This window comes from Camarhynchus parvulus, chromosome 2 (assembly GCF_901933205.1).
Source record: "Camarhynchus parvulus chromosome 2, STF_HiC, whole genome shotgun sequence".
Classification (NCBI taxonomy): Eukaryota; Metazoa; Chordata; class Aves; order Passeriformes; family Thraupidae; genus Camarhynchus; species Camarhynchus parvulus.
In genome coordinates this window covers 36,053,057-36,075,888 of record NC_044572.1, presented here as the reverse complement: position 1 = coordinate 36,075,888, position 22,832 = coordinate 36,053,057, and the positions used below count along the sequence as shown (strand labels likewise).

At 35.7% G+C, this 22,832-nt stretch overlaps 1 protein-coding gene across 3 annotated transcripts in view; it reads left to right on the top strand.

Moving 5' to 3' along the window:
- Window positions 1-22,832, top strand: part of TBC1D5 (TBC1 domain family member 5) — a 318,017-nt gene that overhangs the window by 229,319 nt on the left and 65,866 nt on the right. For all 3 annotated transcript variants that reach the window (XM_030969414.1, XM_030969420.1, XM_030969429.1), the window contains 2 exons: window positions 5,946-6,088; window positions 11,910-12,016. In XM_030969414.1, the coding sequence (XP_030825274.1) occupies window positions 5,946-6,088; window positions 11,910-12,016 (250 nt within the window). The remainder of the gene's footprint in view (window positions 1-5,945; window positions 6,089-11,909; window positions 12,017-22,832) is intronic.

Here is a 22,832-nt window from a genome sequence, read left to right as displayed (position 1 = left end):
ACAGAAAGCTTGTGGATATCATACTTTTTCAAGTTGGGGAGTTTTTAATATAGCTGTGTAAAACTTAAAACTGTACGAATGTGACCACAAACCAAACAGAATTTGCAATGGAAAAGGGAAACCAAATAACTGACTGTGTATCCACCCAGCAGTAGGGCCATAATTCCTGTATTTGGTGCAATGATCCACCAAATCTTCATGCAGCCAGTACAGGAGAAGCTGGGTGAAGTGAACAACCTTGATGGGAGTCCAGGACAGGACAATCCCACCCGGATCACGGGCATATTAAAGCATGTATGTCATTCTGTAGCAGAATAGTACTCCATGTACAAGTCTGAAATTACTTAAACAGATAAGGTAGACACACATAAGAAGGATCAATCTTTTTATATACTCAATATTATCTCTAAGTCTAAGGAGAAGCTGAATGATGTGCTAGATGCTGGCACATACTTTCTCCCTCCTTATCACACACACTTTTTTACAATCAGTATACACTGCTGGAGACAATGTGGTAGAAATCTATAATATTTAAATGTTTTACAGCCTAAGGAAAATCTGATCATCCTGTCTGCCTTCTCAAATGACAAAGGCCACATAATTTTATCTAATAAATCCAGAATTAACATTTGAATTTATGGTTGAAGTAAACACATCTTCTAGCAAGATGTCTGTTTTCATTCCCTTCACAAGTTAAGTAGATTAAGGCAAAAAATGGAGCATATGCTGCAACAATATCACACTGTACATCATTTATGGGTAGTGTGCATATGAGGGTATGCCGTGTGCAAAATTCTCAGTGTTTAAATCGAACACATTAGAAGTCTCTGTAAATCCTTGAAAGTCTGCTGAGCTTCCCACATAACTTCTTATACCAGTTTTTTGGCTTTGTAGGGATTTCACAGGCTTCTTTCTGTTCTGACAAAATATTGGATTTTAATAAGGTTTTGTTTATCTTAGAAATGCCATTTTGTTAATTGTGACACTTAGCTGTTTTGCCTTTCTTCTCATCTGTGATCATTAAGTTCCTCATGCACCATAAGCAGTACTGCCCTTCCACAAAAGCCTTGTAGAAGAGTAGCTGAAAGAACAAGTTGTGATTATACTTCAGGCGTGTTTCCTTCTCTGTCTTGTATGATTTGAAGGTTTTATTAATCTCTTTAGGACACTCAGAACAAAATCCTGAACCAAATATAGCCATGATGGTTTTAATAAAAATGCGATTTATTAAGGAAGGAGATGGAGCACTGGAGAAATGGACTGTGTAACAGGTCCAAGCTGGAATGCTGCTAAGGCTTGTCTTGATTGGTCTCCTTCATGTCACTAAAAGAAAGTGATCTACCATAAACATCCTCTGATTGAACTTACCTGTCTCCCCCCTGCCTCTTGCAACTATCAAATCTGTGAGAGTTTCTGGAATCAAATGTCTTTTTTTGAGAGTGCTTTTGCTGTGTATTTCCTTCTCATCCATGCAAGTGTTGATGAGTGCTGCTGTAGGAACTGTACCCCCCATGTTACCCCCCATGCCTATCTCATCTGCAGCCCACTTGTGTCCATAGGTTAGAAACACAGCCTGAAATCCTTGTGCAGGCACCAAGTCTGCCCAGAGTAGTGCTTTCTGGTGGCATTGAACTGCTAAAGTCTTCATCTTCTGTGTAATTTGAAGTTCTTTTGCAAGTGTTACACAAATGTTGCTCCTCATCCTTTTTCCACATCTTATTTTTGAACAGGCAGATCACAGCTCAAGTCTGTCTACCCTTTCTCCTAAATTATTGACCATGACTTTACATAGTAAATTGCACTGGCTACAAATGTTTGCTTGAACATAATTCATGACAGAGTTTAAAGAGACAGAGCTTACATATCATTTTCTCAGTTAGTAAACAACTGATGTTAATTTTGGCATTTCTCAGCTTCCGAGTGCTTAGTTTTGATAAGATGGTATTCTTTTCAGTACTTAAAGTCCATTTAAATAATTTTCGTATTTAAAAAAAAAAAGGCAGCAAAACTTGCACTGAAAATGAAATTACATCCTGCAAAATCCTACTGACCTTCCTTTCTCTGAAAGACCTTGACTCGTCTTGCAAGCATTGGAAACCAGAGCAGCAGCATCCTCTGCCACCACCACATCCCCCAAGTGACAGTAGCCATGATGCACACTTCTACCATTTGCCCTGCAGGGGATGTAGAATGTGCAGCTGGGATGAAGCACAGGGTAGCAGATGCATTTTTGGGCTGGTGGCAAGAGTTAGGAAGAAACAGAACATGCTCTGTGGAAATCTTCACTCTGTTGTGTTTAGGTCAAACAAGGAATTACCAAATTTAGGCTTCTCTTTTTTTTTATATGCACAGTAAAAAGGAAGATACCAGAGACCTTGTTGTTTCGATTCTAGACCTTAGTGAAATGCTTGTGGAAAAAACTAAGTTAAGCACAAGCAGAATTTTTTTAGACTTATTCTAATGAATAGTATCAATGAATGAAAAAAAAAATCAAGCCTTGAGCAGATGCTTGGAGTGGAAATTATACTGAACATTGAGTTTCGCAAATGTATAAATGACTGAAAACATGCTCCTAACAATAGACTTTTTTAGGCACCTTGTTGTCAACCTGTAAGTCCTAGATCAAGGCATTTAGCTGCACAGTGATGCTTTCCTGTTTCCTGTTGTTACAATTTTTCTTATTCTTTCTGATTTCATTGTGTTGTTTTGGCCTCATAAACATTCCTAAACTGTTTGTTTTGCCTCATTTGTAACTATTTCTTGGGCTTATTTAATTTTCTTAAAAAGAATTCTCTGCCTCACAAGAAGACTGAGAAGATAAGCAACTAAATATATGGAACATGTAATATAAGTTTAAGTTTTGATGGCTGTGGAATCCTCCTGTAAATCTCTTGTCAAAATGGTTTTAGTGTTAGTTAAAACTGGTAAAGCTGGATTGTTGCCTTCTTTTATGGCTGTACTAGCACAGAGTTTTCTCCTGCTTTCCCTATATTTTAAGGTCATTAATGAATCATTATCTATTGCTAGTAATTACTGATCTCTTGAGAATATTGGTTTAATTATATAGGAATCATAAGTGGAAGATACAGTTACATATTCTACAATGTAGGTAGCAGTACCTTGGTGTATTATGGCTTTAAAGAACCTGGGTTTTTTTGTAGATTTTAATTGCTGTGTGCCTGGTAAAATATGAATTATTGTATTACCACATGTGATAAAAGGTATACTATTGTGAGTTTCACAGTCTGCAGGTGTAACAGATGTAAGGCAAGATTAACAGGACAGAACAATAATTAAAACACAGACAGCCATCTCAACAAAAAAAAAAGGGGGGAGGAAACAAAAAGAAAAGGTTTATCATGCGCAATGCAGTTATTAAGGGTGTCTTAAATTCTCTGCAAATACTTGTAAAAGCAATAAAAATGTGTTAGTTTGAAAGACAGCTTTTCAGTGTGGACACTTAGTTAAGGAATTAAGATCTTTTTTTATGAATATAAAAGCTGAGTGAAGTCCTGCCATATGGCAGCATGGTTCATAGGCAATAGGGCCCTCAGTTAATAGATGCTGTGAGCTAAACGTTGCTGAAAAAAATAAGAGAGCATTTAGTATATATGAATTTACAACAGTATGAATTGCTTACTCTTTTTAAGACAGGAAGGTTCAAATAATTAACAGCAATATTATGGTTGCAAAAGGAAGTCCAGTTGTTCTTCAGCAGTCTACATCTGTGAAACGTGATACCTCTGGGGAATGAGATTTAATTTTCCCAGGAGAAAATATAAAAGCAGGAGAAAAAAAAGGAATGACTTCTGCTCGAGCAGAATAAACCTGCATCTACAAACGATTAACACTGCATAATGAAGTAGTAAAGAAGCAAAAGAGATTTCTAATAAAGAACTAATAACAAATCCCATTACACCATGGTGTATTTTTTCTCTTGAAGTGTATTAGACTCTTAGCAAGGCTTTTGTGTGAGACTTGGGTAGTTGCAAGCAAAGTCAGCTGAAATGTTTCAGGCTTTGCTGAGATTTCTTGCCTAACAGTTTGTGTAACTGGAAAGTTGTGGTTTTACAGGTGGGAGGAGTTGCTACTGCAGGTAATGGGCTTCATGCAGAGTCTGAGTAATGTTTGTGTCACCATAGGGTAATAATCTCCTGTAGGCTGGGCACTGCAGGCTAATGTGCCCTATGGCAAAACCCCTTAGTTAGAATAGACATGGTACTAAATGCACCAGCTAAGCCTTGCTTTTGTGTAACAGTTCTGATTTCTTTTTTGAGGTCTCAAAATAAGTCCTCATAGGAAAGGGGTTTTTATCAGAGAGGAAAATACAGAGTTTTTGTTTTGTTGTAGCTAATATTGGACTTCTGTAATTACTGTACTAACATAAAAAGTTATGAGACCATAGAACATAAATGTTTGATATGAGAGTGAAATGATGCTGTCTTTTGAAATCATGTATTTTCACTTTTAAAAGGGAACATATCTTGCAAGGAAAAGATTCTATGTAGTGATCTCTAAATCTGTACATGGATATTTTTGTGTATTGTACATATGGTTCCAGTGGCTTGGGAACTAAAAGTTTTGTGAACACAACCTTCACTCACAACAGTCCCTTTGAAATTCTTTTATAAGAGACTGTCTTTTTGTGCAGATCGTTACTATATTCTTTAGTATACTATATATACTAAAGCTCGTGCCTGACTGGCATGCTGGAATTAATTTGTCCAGTATTTTCTTTATACTGGAATTAGAAAAAAAAAGGCAATTACAAAACCCTGGATGCCTTAAAGCAACAATGAGTTCTGGAACAAAAGTGGTTAAACATGAATTCTTACGCGTGAAACTAATCTTGAACAAGAAATTTCTAGTTGCCTTTTTGGAAATTTTTGTGAGTTTTAAAGAATGACTTAATTTGCTTAGCAGAAATTTGCAATCAATCTTTTCTTGCCACTGAATAAACAGATTCCACATGCGTAGCTATTTGCATATCCCAGCTAAAAATGTAATTCATTATTTTTAAGTCCATTTCGTAATAACTATTTCAGGATTAATGTTACTAACTATTCTTTAGCTCATTCAAATGTGACCTTAGATAATCCTACCTAAAAAGATACAAAGCTAATGGCTCTGTTCTGGAACAGGGAAGAGAACTGCTTTTCCTGAGGTCAGCAAGTCAGTGAGTCAGAACTAGAAATGAGAAATCTTAGAGAAACAGTTTCCTTCTTCTGCATCTCAAGCTTCCAGCCTCAAGCAAATATGGCATTTAATATAACAAATTTCCACATTTTGCTAGGTATGAAAACAGCCCAGAGATGAATAGGAATTAACAGTATAGTCTACATGAAGATTATCACTAAATCTGGTAAAGATTTAAATGAGATTTAATGAAAATAGCATCCATAGCATATTTTATATGGAGTTGCAAATGCAAAAAAAAAAAATTTCATCCATAACAGGGAGAAAGCCCTTTCACAGTAACTGTGACCTGGTCCATTTTAGTTGCTGTTTGGCATCTGCTTCTGAACTGGCTTTCACTTAACTGGGCTTTTCAGAGCTTCTCATAAAACACTGGCTTCACCCTCCTGTTTTTGCTGTTCCAGACCATTCTTGCATAACATTTTCTCCTGTTCATCTTAGGTCACTATCACATTAAATGTTCAAAAATGTGGTATATGGGATTGATGTATTTTGTCCTTTGAGGGTCACCCACATAATAATATTAGTCAGTAAGCTTCTACAGTCTCTAAAGTATAATTTCTTTGATGTAGATGCAGTAACATTTCCACAAACACAATTAGTTAAGTCTTTATCCCAAGTCTTGATACTTTGCAGAATTTTCTGGTAAATTTCTAGGACTGTAGCTAATCCTGGGATATATGTCCTGACTTTACCATACTTGGTGAAACAGAGAAATACAAATCATAACTTTTCCCCTTTTTTTTCAGGCGATGGGTAAGGCTCCTGTTTGGACGTGAATTCCCTCTTCAGGATCTTCTGGTTGTCTGGGATGCTCTGTTTGCTGACAGTATCACCCTGAATTTAGTTGACTACATTTTTGTAGCCATGTTGTTGTATATCCGAGATGCCTGTAAGTATCAGCTATCTTACAATTTTTTTAAAGAATACAAACCTATTCTTTGAAGGAAGAGGAGACCTTAAAAAGGCTAAATTTCATTGTGACTTTTGTAACATATTGAAAATTGTTCCAAATACTAGGAGAGGAGCTATTTATTATGAGACATGGCCTGCTGTATTTATGAAACAAATTATATCTTGGAGTTAAATGCAGGTTTGTTTTGTGAGTAGTTCTGTGTTTTTACATGGAGTTGCAGATTTTATGTGCTCTAGGTGATACAGGCAAGTATAGAGCTCCACCTTCCGACGAAGCTCATGAATTGATAAAGCTTCCCTGTGACACTTGAAATATTTTTATGTTGTTCCCCTGTGAGAAAGGAGAAAATGCACAAGACAATGGCTCACAATTTTTGAAGAGATATTGTGAATAAAAAACAAAGATGAGTAGCAATTACTGAGAGTGTTTATTCTGTGCAAGAGGGGCATCTTAAAAATATTATAATTTATTTTATTTTGGTTCAGTACACCTGAAATTTGTGGACAGGTGAATTCTTATAATTTAGTGATGACCAGTAATATTAAGTTGGGACAAACAAGCAACCAAGAAAATTTTGTTAGCTTATATAATTGTAAATGGGAGGAGAAAGATGCATAATGATAATTGAAGTATTTATCTTTGTCCTATCAGATTCTGCAAAAAATTCTGTATGCAACTGATGCAACAAAGTATGTGCTTCACAGCAAGATGTATGGCTGTCATTAAGTGTATGAATTCTATAGCAAGTTATTCAGAGTTAAGTATATACCATCTGTAAGCTTTAGGTTATAACAAGGTCACATTTTTGACACAATTTTGCATTCTAGGACATAGGAAGTTTTCAACATCTGTGGTTCCTATTTTAGGGCCCAGTCTTGAAAATATAATGTGGTACTTTACACGTACATGTTGTTCCACTGCCTGCCTTCATGTGGTTTTTAATTACTTTTTAATAAACATGCAGAATATAGAGCTACCTTTCATTCCTTTCAAAAAACTGGACATTTAATTCTGGTTAGAGGTTCCAAAATTAATGCTGATGTTTCAGGATGATCTGATTCCAGGTTATTATATTTTACAGTCTAAATCTTGCTTGTTTATATTCAGTAAACTGAAGTAATTTAAAATTTTTGGTAGAGATATGTTCTGAAGTGCCATGTAAGAAAGTTTCTTAGCATCAATATTTTATTTTGTGTCATTTCTTGCCTTTAAAAAAACCAGAACATCAGAACTGTACTTCTAAGAAACCTCTCTCTTCTTGGGGAGGGAAAGTTGTTCTGGCTTTGTTTTCTTTTGATTTGTGTTGCTGGGGTACAAGTATCAGTATGAGTTAACTAAAATGTGAGCTAAAAATGTGTTCCAGGCTTTTGTAGGAATTCAGTCTCCTTTTCCCTGAACTTCCCAAACTTAGTAAATAGAGTAGTAAATAGCTTGCAGTGTGGTACATTTACCCAAATGAGAGGGAAAGTCATCTCATCAGGACAGTTAATACTTCATATTTTGACTGTTTCTGTAATAAGTGATTTCTTGTTCTCCAGCTGGATCTAGTTAGTTGCTCTAAGCGCAATAGAACAGGGAAACAAAATAAGTCATAAATAATGTAAAGTTGAATCTAGTTTTCCAAAGTCAAGCTCAAGCCATAACAGTTTCCACAGTTCTTGATTACATAAAAAACCTTTTGTTATATATCTGTAACAGAAAGTTTTCTGGTTTTCCTCATGTTTTTTATTGCTGGTAATATTTGAGCTTTGAATAGAGTTCAAAGTTGTAGTAATTTTAAAAACATTTTCAAATAAAGTAAGTTTATAAAAGCTTCTCTTTATTTGGTGAAAGGAAACATAAGCTCAAAACATCCAATGGTGATAAGCATCTTTAATTTAAATAAACCATCGGGAAATTTTTAGTTTAGAAACTTTGAAACAATAAGAACAATAATAAAGCTCCTGCGATATTATGTTATGAAAATGTCAAATATAAGCAATTATAATAATACAGTACTCAAAGCATTTGAAAGTTTAGAAATTGTGCTGATTCTTTTAAAACAGCACATTTGGGGATGGGTGAAAGTTGCTGGTTTGAGAATTGATGAATTTTTTTTCTCTGCTCTATTATGAAGTTCTCAAGGACATGATTTTAAGAAACTAATTTCTGCTATATTTCTCATCTTTATTTTAGTTTTGAAATCCTCTGTTGCTCAAACAATATATTATGCAAGGAGAAGGGAACCTTTAGATTATCAGATTATTGCTTATATATTTTAGAGATTAGAGATACATAATCATTTGCACAGCCATTCTGTAAACTGCTCTGTTCAGTTTTACATCTGTGTCCAAGCAGATCTTTGTCTGTGGAGTGATAATCCTCACATGCCAAGCTTAGGGTTGTGTACCAGTATAGCTGTAAGTTTTAATAAATTATTTCCTGTGTTTCTTTGGAAAAATTCTTGAATTCTTGCAAATCTTTTTTGTTGTTTTTTGGTTTTTTTAATCTGTCAAATCAGAAGCATGAATATTTTCTTCTGTTTCACCAGTGTGAATATACATGTAGTTGATGAAATCAGAATGGAGGGAAGGATGTGATGCAAAAATAGATGTATTTTATCTACTGCATTTCAAGGAAGACAAGAATGAACAAACCTGGAAGACCTGTCTATATTTTGCATAGTAAATTAATGCCATTATTGAACCAGGAGCTAATTTTGATTGATTAGTATTATAATAAGTGTATTTTTATCTTACTTCCACTTGAGGAGTAGGTATAGCCATTGTTAGAACTTAGTTTTTCATCTCTAAAAGCACTGTGAATATTTTGAGAGAAATAAAGGAGCCATAGCTTCTTCTTAGAGGAACTGATTAGTTATTTTTGTTATAGTGCAAGATGTTCATTTGTCTATGTTTAACTCAGTTTAGGGGCTATTAAGGAGAACCTGGCCATGTGTAAAGCAGAAGGGGGAGTAATCCCACCCTTCCAGGGTTATGAAATAATCTGGATACAGGATCAGTGACATCAAATAATAAGCTTCTAAGAAATTAAATGTATCAGAAAATTTGGACTTTGTTGAGGACAGTACTCTGAATTTTCAGGTTTTCCACCACATTACTATTGCTTGTAGCCAGGGGTGGTTACTGGGCCAATAGAGAAAGTTCCGTCTCTTCTACAGTAGACGGGAGAAGGCATTATGATGTTCCTCTGGGCACTGAATTTCAATATTAATAAAAGGACAGTAAGATTGTATTCTCTGTGGAGAGGAGTTTCTCTCCTCCTTTCCCTAGAAATGCCATTAGCATTTTTCTTTGGGGAAGTGAGAACTTGTGGTTCACAGAAGAAGCTGGATCCAGATGTCACTCTCACTAAGCCAATGAGAGAAGGAAGAGCACAGCTGAAGAATCACCAAGCTTTTTACAAGGCAGCTGAACACACCAGCTACTGCTGAGACTGGATATTTGTATTTCACAGAATCTCCTTCCAGAAACTTCATCCTGTAGATGATTCTTAGAAATCCATTTAACACCAACAGGCATATTCCGTTTTGGTTTACTGCTGTTTATCTGTAATTTTTAAGTAAACTGCCCCTCTGTTGTATAATATTACTCATTTTGTCCTGAAGAGACAAGAATCATAGAATTGTTTGGATTGGAAGGGATCTTCAAGGATTACCTAGACCAATCCCCTGGCATGGGCAGAGACATATTCCACTAGACAAGATTGATCAAAGCCCCATCCAGCCTGACCTGGAACACTTCCAGGGGCATCCACAACAGCTATGGGCAACTTGTGCCAGTGATTCACGACCCTCACAGTAAAAAATTTCTTCCTTATGTCCAATCTAAATCTATTCTCTTTCAGTTTAAATATGTGGGGGAAACCCTGAAGATAAAAAAAACCATATATAAAAGTTAGCAGGTGTTCCCTTTAAAGTGCTGGAATTTTTTTAACTTTCTGGATGACAAGGGGTTTTTTATCAGGGGTCAAGTCTGCATCATTAAAATAAATTATTTTTTTTAATACTTAGTTTTCTCTGTATCTTTGAGACAGCAAAGAACTCTTCCAGGAAAAATAAAGAAAATATATTTTGAATCCATTTTACATTGCAGAATAGAACACATACTTATTTCTTTAAAGGAGAAACACATTGGTGTTACTGTCTGTCATTTATAAAACTATTTAGCATTTAATATCAATATTCACTGTTTTTATTTGCTTTGGTAAAAAGGCATCACGATCACAACCACAGTTCAGTATCTGAAATTTGATTTACGAAGGAGAGTTTGATTGGGTATGTTCTGTGTGGTGCTCGTGTTATACTCTGAAAGAACTCTGGCAGAGGCCATTGTATTGTGTTCATTATGCCAGCTTTGTGACTTCAAGAAGAAAAAGCAGGTACCTGAATATGAACAAGAAAAACAAAGAGTAGGAAAAAGAACAGGCAGAACAGATAAAGAATGAGTAGGATAAGTGAGTGCTTTACAAATGAAAGCAGATGTATGAAATTACAAGCTGTCGGATCAGCAACGGAAATGAAGATGATAAAGTGGTTCCTTACACAGATTATAATTATTCATTTTGCCCAGTCCTGCATCTTTTCTCCATAATCCTCTTGTTGAGGGAGGTAAGGTGCAGGAGGATATGAGGCTTATTCACATGAAAGAAAAAAAAGTAAACCATTTAAATTTCTCTGTCCGCAAAACTGCCCTTTATTTTGCTTTTTATTGATTCAAAATAATCTTGTATTTGCAATATCCCGATTAATTAAAGGTATTTCTTACTACAGTTAACTTCTCAGCATAGTAAAGTTTGTTAGAAATTTATTTACAATTGCTATTGTTGGAGGCTGTCTTTATGTCGCAGAGTGGAGGCATCATTAACAGGCATTGCTTTGACAGCTGTGGCAGATGGATTGCCTGGATTTAGATGGTGCAAAAGAAATGAAGTAGTTTACATAGACCTGCTTGAAAAGATGTCTTTAATAATTGCACTCATAATTAGATTGATTTGGGAAGGAAAGAAAAAAAAAAACCAGAAGATGACAACAAGCAAAAAGCCATAGAGTATGCTTACATAGACTCAGATAGAATTAAACAGCTTAGAACAAAATTATAAAGTTTAGCAAAGTATGCTGAAAATTTTATGAATAAGTGAAAAAAATCTAAGCAAGTTAATAGTGTACTATACTTTTTAGTATTTATGAAATTAAAATCTAGTCTTTTCCCTTTTTCCTGAATATTTTGTGACGTTTCTGATTTAAAAGAAAACAAGGAGTTGTTGAATAATTTTATGTATGCATAGGTACCTGAGTATGTATATTTATGTAAATATGTATTTAAGAACAACATAAAAGATATTTCAGCAAAACTGATCAGAGTGGGGCAAACTTATCATAAAGCCATAAATGCAAATCATCACATTTAAATTTAGATGTCTGTGGAGGAGCATCTGAAAAGCCCATGTCCATTTTGCAGCACTAGTTCTTCAAGCTCTGCTGATGATGTTGCTGGGGCACAGCTACAGAGGTCTGAATTGAGGCATCTGAATCTGGAGCTAACACAAGTGTCAATGACATAAAATCGTAGTTTTAGAACTCTTTTTAATTACACTAAACCAAATGTAGTCACAAGGCTTGATTATATCTATGTCCTTTTACTCTGAGCACTGTTTGAGTTCTGAGACACCATGTGGGAAAAGACAGCCAAATCTGAACTGCAATGAATTTACTTGGAAAAGTACTGTTTTGGAATATCAAAGTAAGACAGTAATTTTTTTTCTCTCTCTCTCTCTTTTATTTTCATTTTAATTCTAGTGATTTCAAGTAATTATCAGACCTGTTTGGGACTTCTGATGCACTATCCACCTATTGGAGATGTTCACTCCCTTATCCTAAGAGCACTTTTTCTCCGAGATCCAAAGGTGAGATACCTGTTAATACAGGAAATAATAAATCACTGTAATTAAATGTTCTAAATGCTATGAAGTTAATAACAACCTACATTTTGGAAACTAAATGGTAGTTTCAAGTTTCTTCTCACCTGACAAAAGAGCTGAGGAAAGAGTTGGAAACAAGTTCCTTTACTCTTTAAAGGATACTTTAAAGGACACTTTTCTAAAGTTATCCAGGAGCTCTGGTAACTGCAGATGTGCTCTTTAGAATAACTTTGCTTGCTATTCTGCACAGACATCTTTTGGCATAAAGTATACTTTTCAGGGAAACAGAAATGTTACTATTTAAAACCTAGTAAGCTGTATAGAAAGCATCATGCAATTTCATCTGAAAGACCTTTTTCATGGGATTTCTGGGATTAATCACTGTTAATCCTTAAAGCACTACCCCTGCCCAATATATAATGGTTATGTGATGGTTTTTGATTAAAAAAAAAGAGTTTGATGTTACAGCCTGTAAAGATTCACATGTATAAAATGTACAAATTCATAAATTCATGCCACATATTACTAGCATGCAGTTTCTGATGTACTCATCTATTAAAAAAAGAAAGAAAACCTCTTCCTGTTTTAGAATGTCATGTGTATATGTGTGGGTATAATACACAGGAGACACTCATGTATAGTGGATAAAGTGCTTGAGATTCAGCTGAACACAGTAATCTGTGCTTGCTCAGATCTCTGGCAGATAGCAGAATTGTGCTGCTGGTTTTGAACTGTCTTTGTACATGTCCCATTAGTAGGTTGCCAGTATAAATTCTGATTTCCCTCATCCTCTTGATGCACAACATCTTTGAAAGCCAAAAATTCATCACTTCTGCACTCTGACTGCCTTCTGCAAAATTTCATTCCATACCAGTGTTTACACTTTTATGGATTAAGAAAAAAATTGTCTCTTTGTTTTTCTATATCAGTTTTTTGCAGAAATCTGCATCCTTATAGCTGTTTTTTTTCATTCCTCTCAAGCACAAAGATTTCTTTCATGATGAGAAGTAAAGTGTATCATCTTTTCAGTGTGCAAGAAAGTTTCTAATGTTAGATCTCAGGAATCTTTCTTAAGATTTTGGCAGCAGCCTATGAAATCAAACTGCCCAAGCATTTATTTATGTACTTTCATAGCAAAACAAGATAGAAATATTTTTTAGAAGAAAGATACAAAGGGAGGAAAATTTTGCTCAGTTATCCATCTGAATGTAATATGTAATCTGTCATTTATTGAAGAGATATGTTAAACAATGAAGTGATTACTAACGATTCAGCTTTCCTCTGAAACATGCTAGGCAGTATACAGGATATCCTGTCAGCTGAAAGGGACAAAAATTAACCACCAACTTCCCACAAAGAGACTTAATCACTATTCCACTCCTTATGCTCTTGTCTCCAACAGAATGAAGCTGTCAGGCTCATAAGGCCTTGATGTCCTATTAATTAATATTTTCAGGTGGACCTTGAACACCTTTCAGATAAATACTGGATGTATTTCTGTAGTTCTTTGCCCAGGTGAATCAGTACTTGAAACTCTTCGATGCTAAGAGTGGTAGTTGCTTTGTCAATTTAAATATGATAAAATGCAATTGTTTCTCATTTCTGAGCTGTACTTTTTTGCTTGGGAAATACTCTGAATATTGAGAAGGTCTGATTTCCAGAAAATGAAGAGCCTACGGGACTTGCAGCCACCTCTAATTTTACACTGGGTCTTTATGTTGAGGCTGCATAAAAAGATCAAGACTTCTTACAGTAAGGAAATAAAACCATTCTAAAGGATCCTTCTGAAGCTAAAAAATAGCTCCTGGTCTGAGAAATAGGTGTATTTTGAAGGCTATTACTTGAATACCTGTTGCTTACCTTTTCCTAGGTGTGACTTCACGTTTCACTTAGGTGTCTGTAAGCATATATTTGTTCAGTCTCTTTTTCCATATATCTGAAATGGAAGTCTTGCTGTTCTTTAAGACCTATTTCTAAATGTTGACAAACATTTCCAAGTCTGTCAACATTTTTCATGAAAAGGAATGAAATGGAAGACTCAACAAGCATCATGGGTGCTGTAGGAGTCTAAAGTCAGTGCACAGATTAGATCTATCTGTATACAAAAATAAGTGGGAAAATTATGATTTTTGTTTTTTTGCTAGTTGCATAGACATAATTCAGTTTGCCCTTATTCCCTGTGCAGATAAAAGCAGGTTGGAAGAAATGACAAAGAGATTTTAGTCTGTAGTGCAACTTGTAAGTGGTGATTAACAAATTCAGTGCTTAATTATTTTTCTTCCTTCTTTGATGTTTTCCTGTGCATTTCTCCATCACAAGCTTATGGTTTCTAATAGGAAATTACGTTTGGTTCAGTGCAATTTTATCTCTCCTTATCCAGGGCTGAGTTTTTCTGCATGGCATTTCTTCCAAGATTTTGCTTAGGTTTTAATATGTGAAATCAGGGAGCTCTTCTCTGGGAGACTGCTGCATAGTCCAGTGGCTTATTTCATTATTTGTTGAACATACCAAGAATGTTTAGTGTTGTTCCAAATATCTGAGAGAGGCTTGCTCTCTGCTCCTTGAAGCTTTAAATCTCAGCTGGACAAGAAATGCAGTTTAGAAGTCATGGCCAGTTGCAAACAGGAATCTGCCACTTGCAGGTTTGCTAATATATATGTTGTCTTCCATGTTATTTTTGCATCTAGGAAAATACCAAGTCATCATACAGAGGGGAGGTTGTGGGGTATTTGGACTAAGAAAGGTTGGAGGTAGGTGGATAAAACTGAAAGGTTCTTAAGTAACAATCTTGTCATAAGCGGTGAAGTTGTTATCAGATGTTAAACCTGATACAGCTTTTCCATCTGTAACTTCCAATGCTGGAGATAATCTGGGTTTGTATATCTAAAGACATCTATAATTTTTTCTCTTTCTTTGCTCTGACATAACAGGTATTTCCTTCTTACTTTTTGTCATGTAGTCTCTATCAGGAGAGATAAACTTAGGCTGGATGAACCTGTCGTGTTTTGTTTGCCTCTTTTCACTGCAGTCATCACCAGGAGAGCACCCTAAATGTCAGAAGCGAGCTGTGCTTTAAAAGGTGGGGGGCATTTTTTTCCTGAAGATGGACAAGTGCAGTTTCCTGACCTTTTGTGAAATCAAGCCTTACCAGAAGCCTTAGCATTATCCAGTATTAACAATAATATGAAAAGTAATTAGTACGTGCCAGTAACCTAATGCTTGCAGCAGCTCTCCTGCTCACTTTGGGAACCCCAGTTGCCAGCTGAGATGAAAGAACATTTTAGATACCACATCTCTGATATTTTTCAGTGCCACAGAAGAGAAATACACATCTCTGTAATAGCTGAAAACAAGTTAATGCACCTGTCTCTGAGGGGGGGGCTGAGAGATACTAATTTTACAGGCATGAGTATGGATCAATGCAGAATAATTGAATTTCAGCCTTTCCTGCATTTGGCTAGCTCCACTTCTTAGGAAAACGTGAAATGAACAGCTCAAATCAGTGTTGTTGTCTGTGCACAGGGTGATAAAGTTAACCTGCTTAGCAGAGTATTTGTTTCACATTTCTAATCTTTGAACAGATAATTGCCTCAATTATTTATATTAAAGTAACTTCCATGCATTTACAATCTTTCTGAATATAAAAGTAGAGCTTCTTATGGAAGAATGGGCTATTAAAATTGTGTATATGTGAAATGAAAAAATAAGGGAAGGTTCTTTTATGTATATCCAAAAACATTTACTGAAGGTATGTGTCTGCATATTTAATACACCATGAGTGGCTCATTTTCATCAGTTTTTTCCCTTATCAAAACCATTGAGCACTGTTAATTTTCACAGCAAAGGCAGCAAAATTAAGAAGTAGAGATACAGAGATAGGGCACTGGAAAAATATAAAGTGATTAAAAAGCATAGTTCTAACTAGAGTTGTTCAAATAAAAAAAAATTTTAAAAAACCCAATTAGAAACAAAAGTCATAGAAAATGTGAACATATTGTGTTCCTTAAATAACCAGATGTTCTTTCCTTCCTGAAGGCAGCCAGGGCTAGGAATAAAAGGTTTAAAACTATTGTTTTAAGTTAACTGTGAATTTTGAAAATCTGTTTTCACCCTTTAGCAAATAAAATTCTAATACAGCAACATAAGCAAAGTAATTTTCATCTTTGGGTGTTCTTATTTGTATGTTGTTCAATGTTGAAGTGTTAACCTTATCACAGTGACTTATTAGAAAACTAAATCACTACATAGAATATTACAGTTTTGCACCACATAACAGGAACCTGACAACTGTCCTTTGTCTGAAAGCTTACTGCATTTGTTCTTAATTTTTATGTAAAGCAAGTTTGCTTTCAGATATTTTAGCATGGTGAGTTGTCCCATTCATTGTGAAAGCTAGTTAGGAGCCTAATTCAGTGGAGAGATCTTTTTATCATAAGCTACCAATTAAAAAACAAAAAAATAATGTGCTTCGTTGATGGAAATTAATTTGTTACTTATGCTAATAATATTACAGCTACTGCTGCTGATATTTTCTCAACATTGTATTTTAGCTATTTGTTGACATTGAAAGTAGCTATATATTCATATTAAATTCTAGCTAAATCCATGGAGGAGAATACATGACATTTCAAAGAAGTTGTATTAGTTCGTCGTGACTGAAATTACAGATACTGCCAGAAAACTTAAACAATAAAATATGGTCATGATCACTCATATAAGGAATAGTTGGGAGAATCTGCATTCTAGCTTTTAACACTATTCACTGTCTAAGCAATGAGTAACAAGGGGAAAACACATTGCTGAAATTTTGAACCAAACTCTTTGTGCATTTATTTTCAGCTGAATTTTCTTCTTAAGTAGCTGCCACCGTCTCATAGTTTTCTCCAAGCTGGTTCATGTGCCTGAAAGGCTGTTGAGTTTCACTTTCTTCTTCTTCAGATAAATTCTTTTCTATACACTCATTAACTGAGGTGCTGCTGCAGAGCTGCAACTGTCCTTTGAACACTGCCGTTATGTCAGTATTGTTGTTTTGCCGTTTGTGGCAGGAGAAAAGCAGGTTTGGGGTTGTTTTGTTTGTTTGTTAGCATTGTGTGTGCAATCTGGCATTAATTACCTCTCTTTAATGACCAGATTGCAGCCAATCAGAAGTTGGGATCTGGCGCTGCTCCGGCATTAGCAGCTCATTAATTTGTACCTCCACGCAGAGGTACTGCTGGGGCGCGGGTCCACTGCGTTACAGGGGTACCAGCAAGGGGGAGGGAGGCTCTCAACAAACATTTCTGCTGTTTAGTTTTGATCATGAAGAATGTGACTGATATTTCAGGAGCAATAATACATTGTGGGGGGGTTAGGTGCATGAAACATAAGTTATCAGGAGGCTGGGATAATGGATATGCCAGTGCAGCATGAGCTGCCTGTACTTTAAGTAAGGAGAGTTGCCTGACTGAGTAGGGTCACCTGTACTTTAAAGGAGAGTCACCTTTACATGAGATACTGTTGATAAAGGAAATTGGGTTTTCCAGAAAAGCTAACTACACATCTCTTCATCTGGAAGAAAAGGACTTAGGAGAAACAAAAAATAAATGCATTTGCTTTTAGTGATTCACAGAGATCTTCTATTTACCTTAATTTCTGAAAGTTTAAGATCTTGCATATGGAATGCAAAATAGATAGGTTTTTATGGGCAAAAATGTGGCACCACTCTCAACTTGACCTCTGCTTTTATAACCACATTCAATTCCTTGTACTGTATTCAAGCATTTTGATGTTCTAACATTCCCATTTGCAAATACAATGAGGTTAGATGTAATCTAAACACCTCACTTTAAATAAATCAATGTTTTTTCTGTAACTGCATGCTAAGCTTTTTAATGGTGGCCATGATATTTACTTACTCTTTGTTTATGTTCATGTTCTTAAAATGAGAAACTTATATTTTCCAATGAAATAGTCTATGCTTTGTTTTAAGAATTATTGATTTAAATATTCAGTTATTGCGTTTCATTAATAGAATAAGGTATGACAGGCGGCTAAGAGTTTAATGATGAATTACTTGGAATAACCATGTTGCCATAGTACCACATAAGAATAGTAAGTGTACTATGAATTAAAAATCCGCTTCATTTTTGTACATTTGTTTCAACACCTTCTTTCCCAGTGCACCTATGCATTTTAGAATACAAGAAGGCTACGTGGTCAATACTTGTGATTCAATAGCTTTGTTATCTCTCTCAAAGTTCATTGCAATCTCTTCACTGGTACATTAACCATTTAATCAACCCACCATGAAACAGTCATCCTCAACATATCCTGTATGTCACAAGCAGTATTTTCAGGGAAAAAAAACTTGAAAGTGGTTGATTAGTCATCTAGGCAAGACTTTTCAAATGAGAGACCTTTCGATGTCCTTCTCATTCTGCAGCACCATATGCAAGACAGTAGTCATCATAGTCATCACTCGAAGGAGAGAGCTGATCTCTTGGATTGCCCATAGTAACGCAGTTCCCAAGTGTTGCTCTCTCCTTAGTGTTGCACACACAGGCCAGTTGTGTGGGTAAGAACTCACAAACACTGTATCCATCTAAGCTGAACAACCACTACATTTAAATTAATAGGAATGCAATGGGAATCATATGGAATAAAGCAAAGCTTCCAGAACAGTGGCACCTCCTATAGTTAAAGCCATGCCACAGGTAAGCTGGTGCAGAAGCAAAGGGCTTGTCCCAGTTCTGTGTGGGGACAAACAAGATGGGGCTGCAGTCCCCTGCTGGTAGCAAGAGCAGCACCCAGCCAGGTGATCGCATTGTCCTCACTGCCCATCTTGTGTGGCCCAGCAGGAAGGAGAGCCACTGGCCTCCTTAAGGGCAGGAAGGAGGGGGTGGTGTGGCTGCTGATTTCTGGGAGGGTCAGGAGGTGCAGAGTCTTTCAGAGGAAATGGCTAAAGGTGAGTTTCTACTTTTGGCTAACAATTGACAGCAAGTCTCCAAGACAAAGTGGACCAGAAAGTTCTCTTTGGAAGACAGAATTTTTAAACTGTTCCTTCTATTTGAGCAGGTTGACATCCTCAGTAGCAAAGACAATTCTGATTGTACTTGCTGCTAAAACAAGAAGCTGAAGCATTTTAAGCTCTTAATTACTTTAGCTACCAATAAACTTATTGCATGTGAATTTCTTGGGGCTGTTTCTTTCAGTTGATGGGTTTACTTCTATTTAAAATGTCATTTAAAGCTACTGACCCTCTCCTAAAAAAGTTCTAATGTTATTTATAAAATTACACTTATAAAATGTATTTAACAGTGTTAGAGTGAGGTAATTATGGTTCTTCTTATGTGAACCTGACAATTCAATCAATAATTTCTAGTTTGCAAGGGAGTTTATCAAAAAGAAGCATTTAAAACACTTAAAGCACTTTGATCCTACCTAATCAAAAGTTCTCCATGTCATAATTTATTTACTAAAATTTGCAAAACACAAACTGTGAGTTATATAAAAGTTTATTCATAACTTTTCAATAATATATGAAAGATTAACTACTGAATCATACCCTATCTATTATGATGGAATTTGAGTTCAGACTCTTCTGATAGAAATGAAGATATACTGCTTGTACCTACATATTTTATAGTAGATATTAGTGTATCAATTGTAATGAAGGCTATTTGAGTACATTTGTATTGGGAAGAGCTTCTCTGAAAGAGCAAAATACTGTCAAGATAGAACTGGGAATGGTATTTTTTATCCTTTGCTATAACTTTTTATGGAAAATTAGGTTTGGAGATCTTATGCCTTTTGTCCTTTGTGTTTTTAAGGAGCAGTAGTGATGAAGATGGCTCTCTAGGATAATTCCTCATGATTGGAATCCAGAATGAAAGGAGTTGCTTGTCCCGCAGCACCAGGCCCTTAGCTTCTCTCTGTGTTGCACAAGAAAAGACTTGGATGTCATATTCCTTTTGGTGTGGTGTGTGCATGGGGCTTTGTGAATGAGCTTTTTTCACTCCCCTAGGGACCTTTTTCAAGTGGTTTATATAGCAGATTACACACAGAACGTGAATTATTCTGTTTCTTCTCCTTGTAGTGAAAATAACCAAATAGCACCTTAAAATGTTCTTGTTTTTCCCTGATATGTGAGATTTGTGTACAAGCATGTATCTGGAGAAGATGTAATGCTGTAAGTGTGCTTACAAGGGGTGTATAAGTATAAGCTTCAGATAACTGCATTATTCACAAAGCCATCAGTGAGTTATGCAGGTTGTCCAAAACGAGTGCCAATAAAACCATAATGTGGTAGCTTTTCTGTACATAAAGATGTCATATTTTAAATCTCATAATTTGGAGCATTCCAGGGTTTAAAGCGAGGCTTGCTGTGTGTTCCTTTCAAAAGCCTGGAGCTTTCCTCCACAATGTTGTAAAACTCCTGTTCCTAACTGTGCGAGGCTGCAAGATGCCAGAGCATAAATCTGTCACAGGGTAGAGCTGAGCACTGTCAGATTTATACCTTACTATTTAGTTAATTTACTTCTTAAAACCAAGGGTTCAGCTGAAAAATAGGCAACTAAATTAAGAGGCAGATTTAAAAGGTACTTAAGCGGTTCTGTTGATGCAAGATGGGGATTTTACACAGGTTATGAACTTGAACGTTGGCAGGTTGGAGTCTTTTTGTCTGGAATATCAATAAAAGCTGATTTGGTAGGATTTGATCTACCTGTTAAAATGCAATATGCTGTAATACTATAAATGAAAATTAAAAAAGGCTTCCCAAGCAGTTAGGACAAGAAGCCAAAATACACAACTAGAAATTTCTTTCAGTCAAGTCACTGAAGCATTTTTAAATCTCACTTGTCATTTTTTTTCAGTTCTTCATCTCTTGTCATAGAATGCCCATGTGAGAGAAAGCATGTGTGTATGAAGTTAAAAACAGACCATAACGCACAGTATTTAAAATATCTTCCTGGTGTCTGAAATTTCTAGTTGCCAGGGGGATGGGGGGTTGTCATGTAACAAAACTGGAGATAATTTATTTCAGCCTAATCAGAGTTCAGGGGTCTTCCACATTCTTGACCCAGTTAACGGAATTTTCTTTCCTTTTCTGTTTTTTTCTGGGAAATTTTGTTGCTTAGGAGTACAAAAACCCCTCCTTAATTTTCTTTAGAAACAATTAAATATGATAATTCTTCATGCTCTTATTGCATTGTAAATAACAAGGTCCATGATTGAGACCCTTAGCATCTTGTGAAAAATGTAAACAGGAAGCATTATTCCCAGTTTGAGGATTATGGCATTCCTTTGCCAACACCAATATTAGTGCATGGATCTCCTGACTCCTGTGATTAAAGGAAGTTCTTTATTAGTTCTGTGCAGTGTACCCTTCATGTTGTGCTGCTTTGATACACAGGGTTGATAGACTATCAATCTGTGTTTTAGATGGTATTTTGCTCTTGGCCTTGAACCACTTTTGAATTGGCAATAGTACCTTATTATCTAATGTCTCACTGAGTGTTTTCATTCTAATAGCTCAGTGGTTCATAGGTAGATAAAATACCTTTTGTGCCCCAGCAGGTTGCTTGCTGCAGAAGGTATAATAATGGAAGAGGAGAATTAGCAGGTGAAAAGAAAGGTTGGTTTGTTTGTTTGGGGAATCATTGGGGGTTTTTTTTGCTTTGAGTGCTTTGGCATTTGGCGTGGTTTGGTTGTTTAGTATACAAAATACTGTGATGTGTTTCTGTAATGTTAAGCCTTTGCTTATACTGTGTAAGTGTGTTCATGTGGGGTGGAGACATGCCTAAACATCTGTCAAAATAAAAAGAGGAAAGGTGAAATGCTCTCTCAAGTTATTAGATAATAATTAGTAAATACTTCACATTAATTATTAGTGCCTAATGAAAAAACTGCTGCTGAACAAACTGTATCCTTTATCCGCATCTCAGCTGCTATATTTCAGCTCTGTTCCCAGTCAAAAATTTTGTCATGTTTATGTCATCTTTAATGAAAAAAGTAGCATAGATGATCTAGCAGGAAAATGTCAACCTTTCCTGACCGCTTAGTCCTATTTGAATTTACGGTCACATGGTCCTCCAACTCGAGAAACAAATGAAAGGAAAAAAAATAGAATTTTAGTACAAAAATTTCTTAGGCAGTACAAGAATTATGAAGAAATCCAGTATTGCCATATCAGCTGACAAAGGGAAAAAGGAGAAAATTGGCTCCCTAAAAATAATTGTTTAAGTAGAACAACATTCCATCATGATCCTTCTCTTCTTTTTACATATGTTTGGTTCAGTGTGGGTTTTGATTTAAGCTTAACATAATTGTAGTTTAGGGGAAAAAACAATAAATTTTTGGCGGCATTTGGATAATATATTGGAAAAAATTAATTTTAAAACATTCCTTTTGACACTAGTGAGATGATTATTTTGGTCAGCGTATTGTGCCTGGATGTAGAATTCACTGCTGCTATTTTGTTTGTTTTTTCTCTGTTGCATTGAAGTTATCTAGTTTCAGATACAATCTATTAAGTGGAGTATTTTTTAGTAGCTGAGGTTTTCCCACCTGTCTACCCTAAAACACCTGCAACATATGTTTGTGTAACCCTGCAATGCTTTGTGGTTTGGGCCTTGAGAAATTCCCCCAGAGCTTTTTGCTTATAAACAGCTAAGCAATTCATTTCTCTGATGACAAGTGTTTTTCCCTTGGCATTGAGGCAATAGCATGTTTGCTAAAATACGTCTCATTTTTCCTTAGATGTATTGAAAATCTTTTTCTATTCTTGTCTCTTATTCTGAACCTTCAGATTTCGTGCAAAATT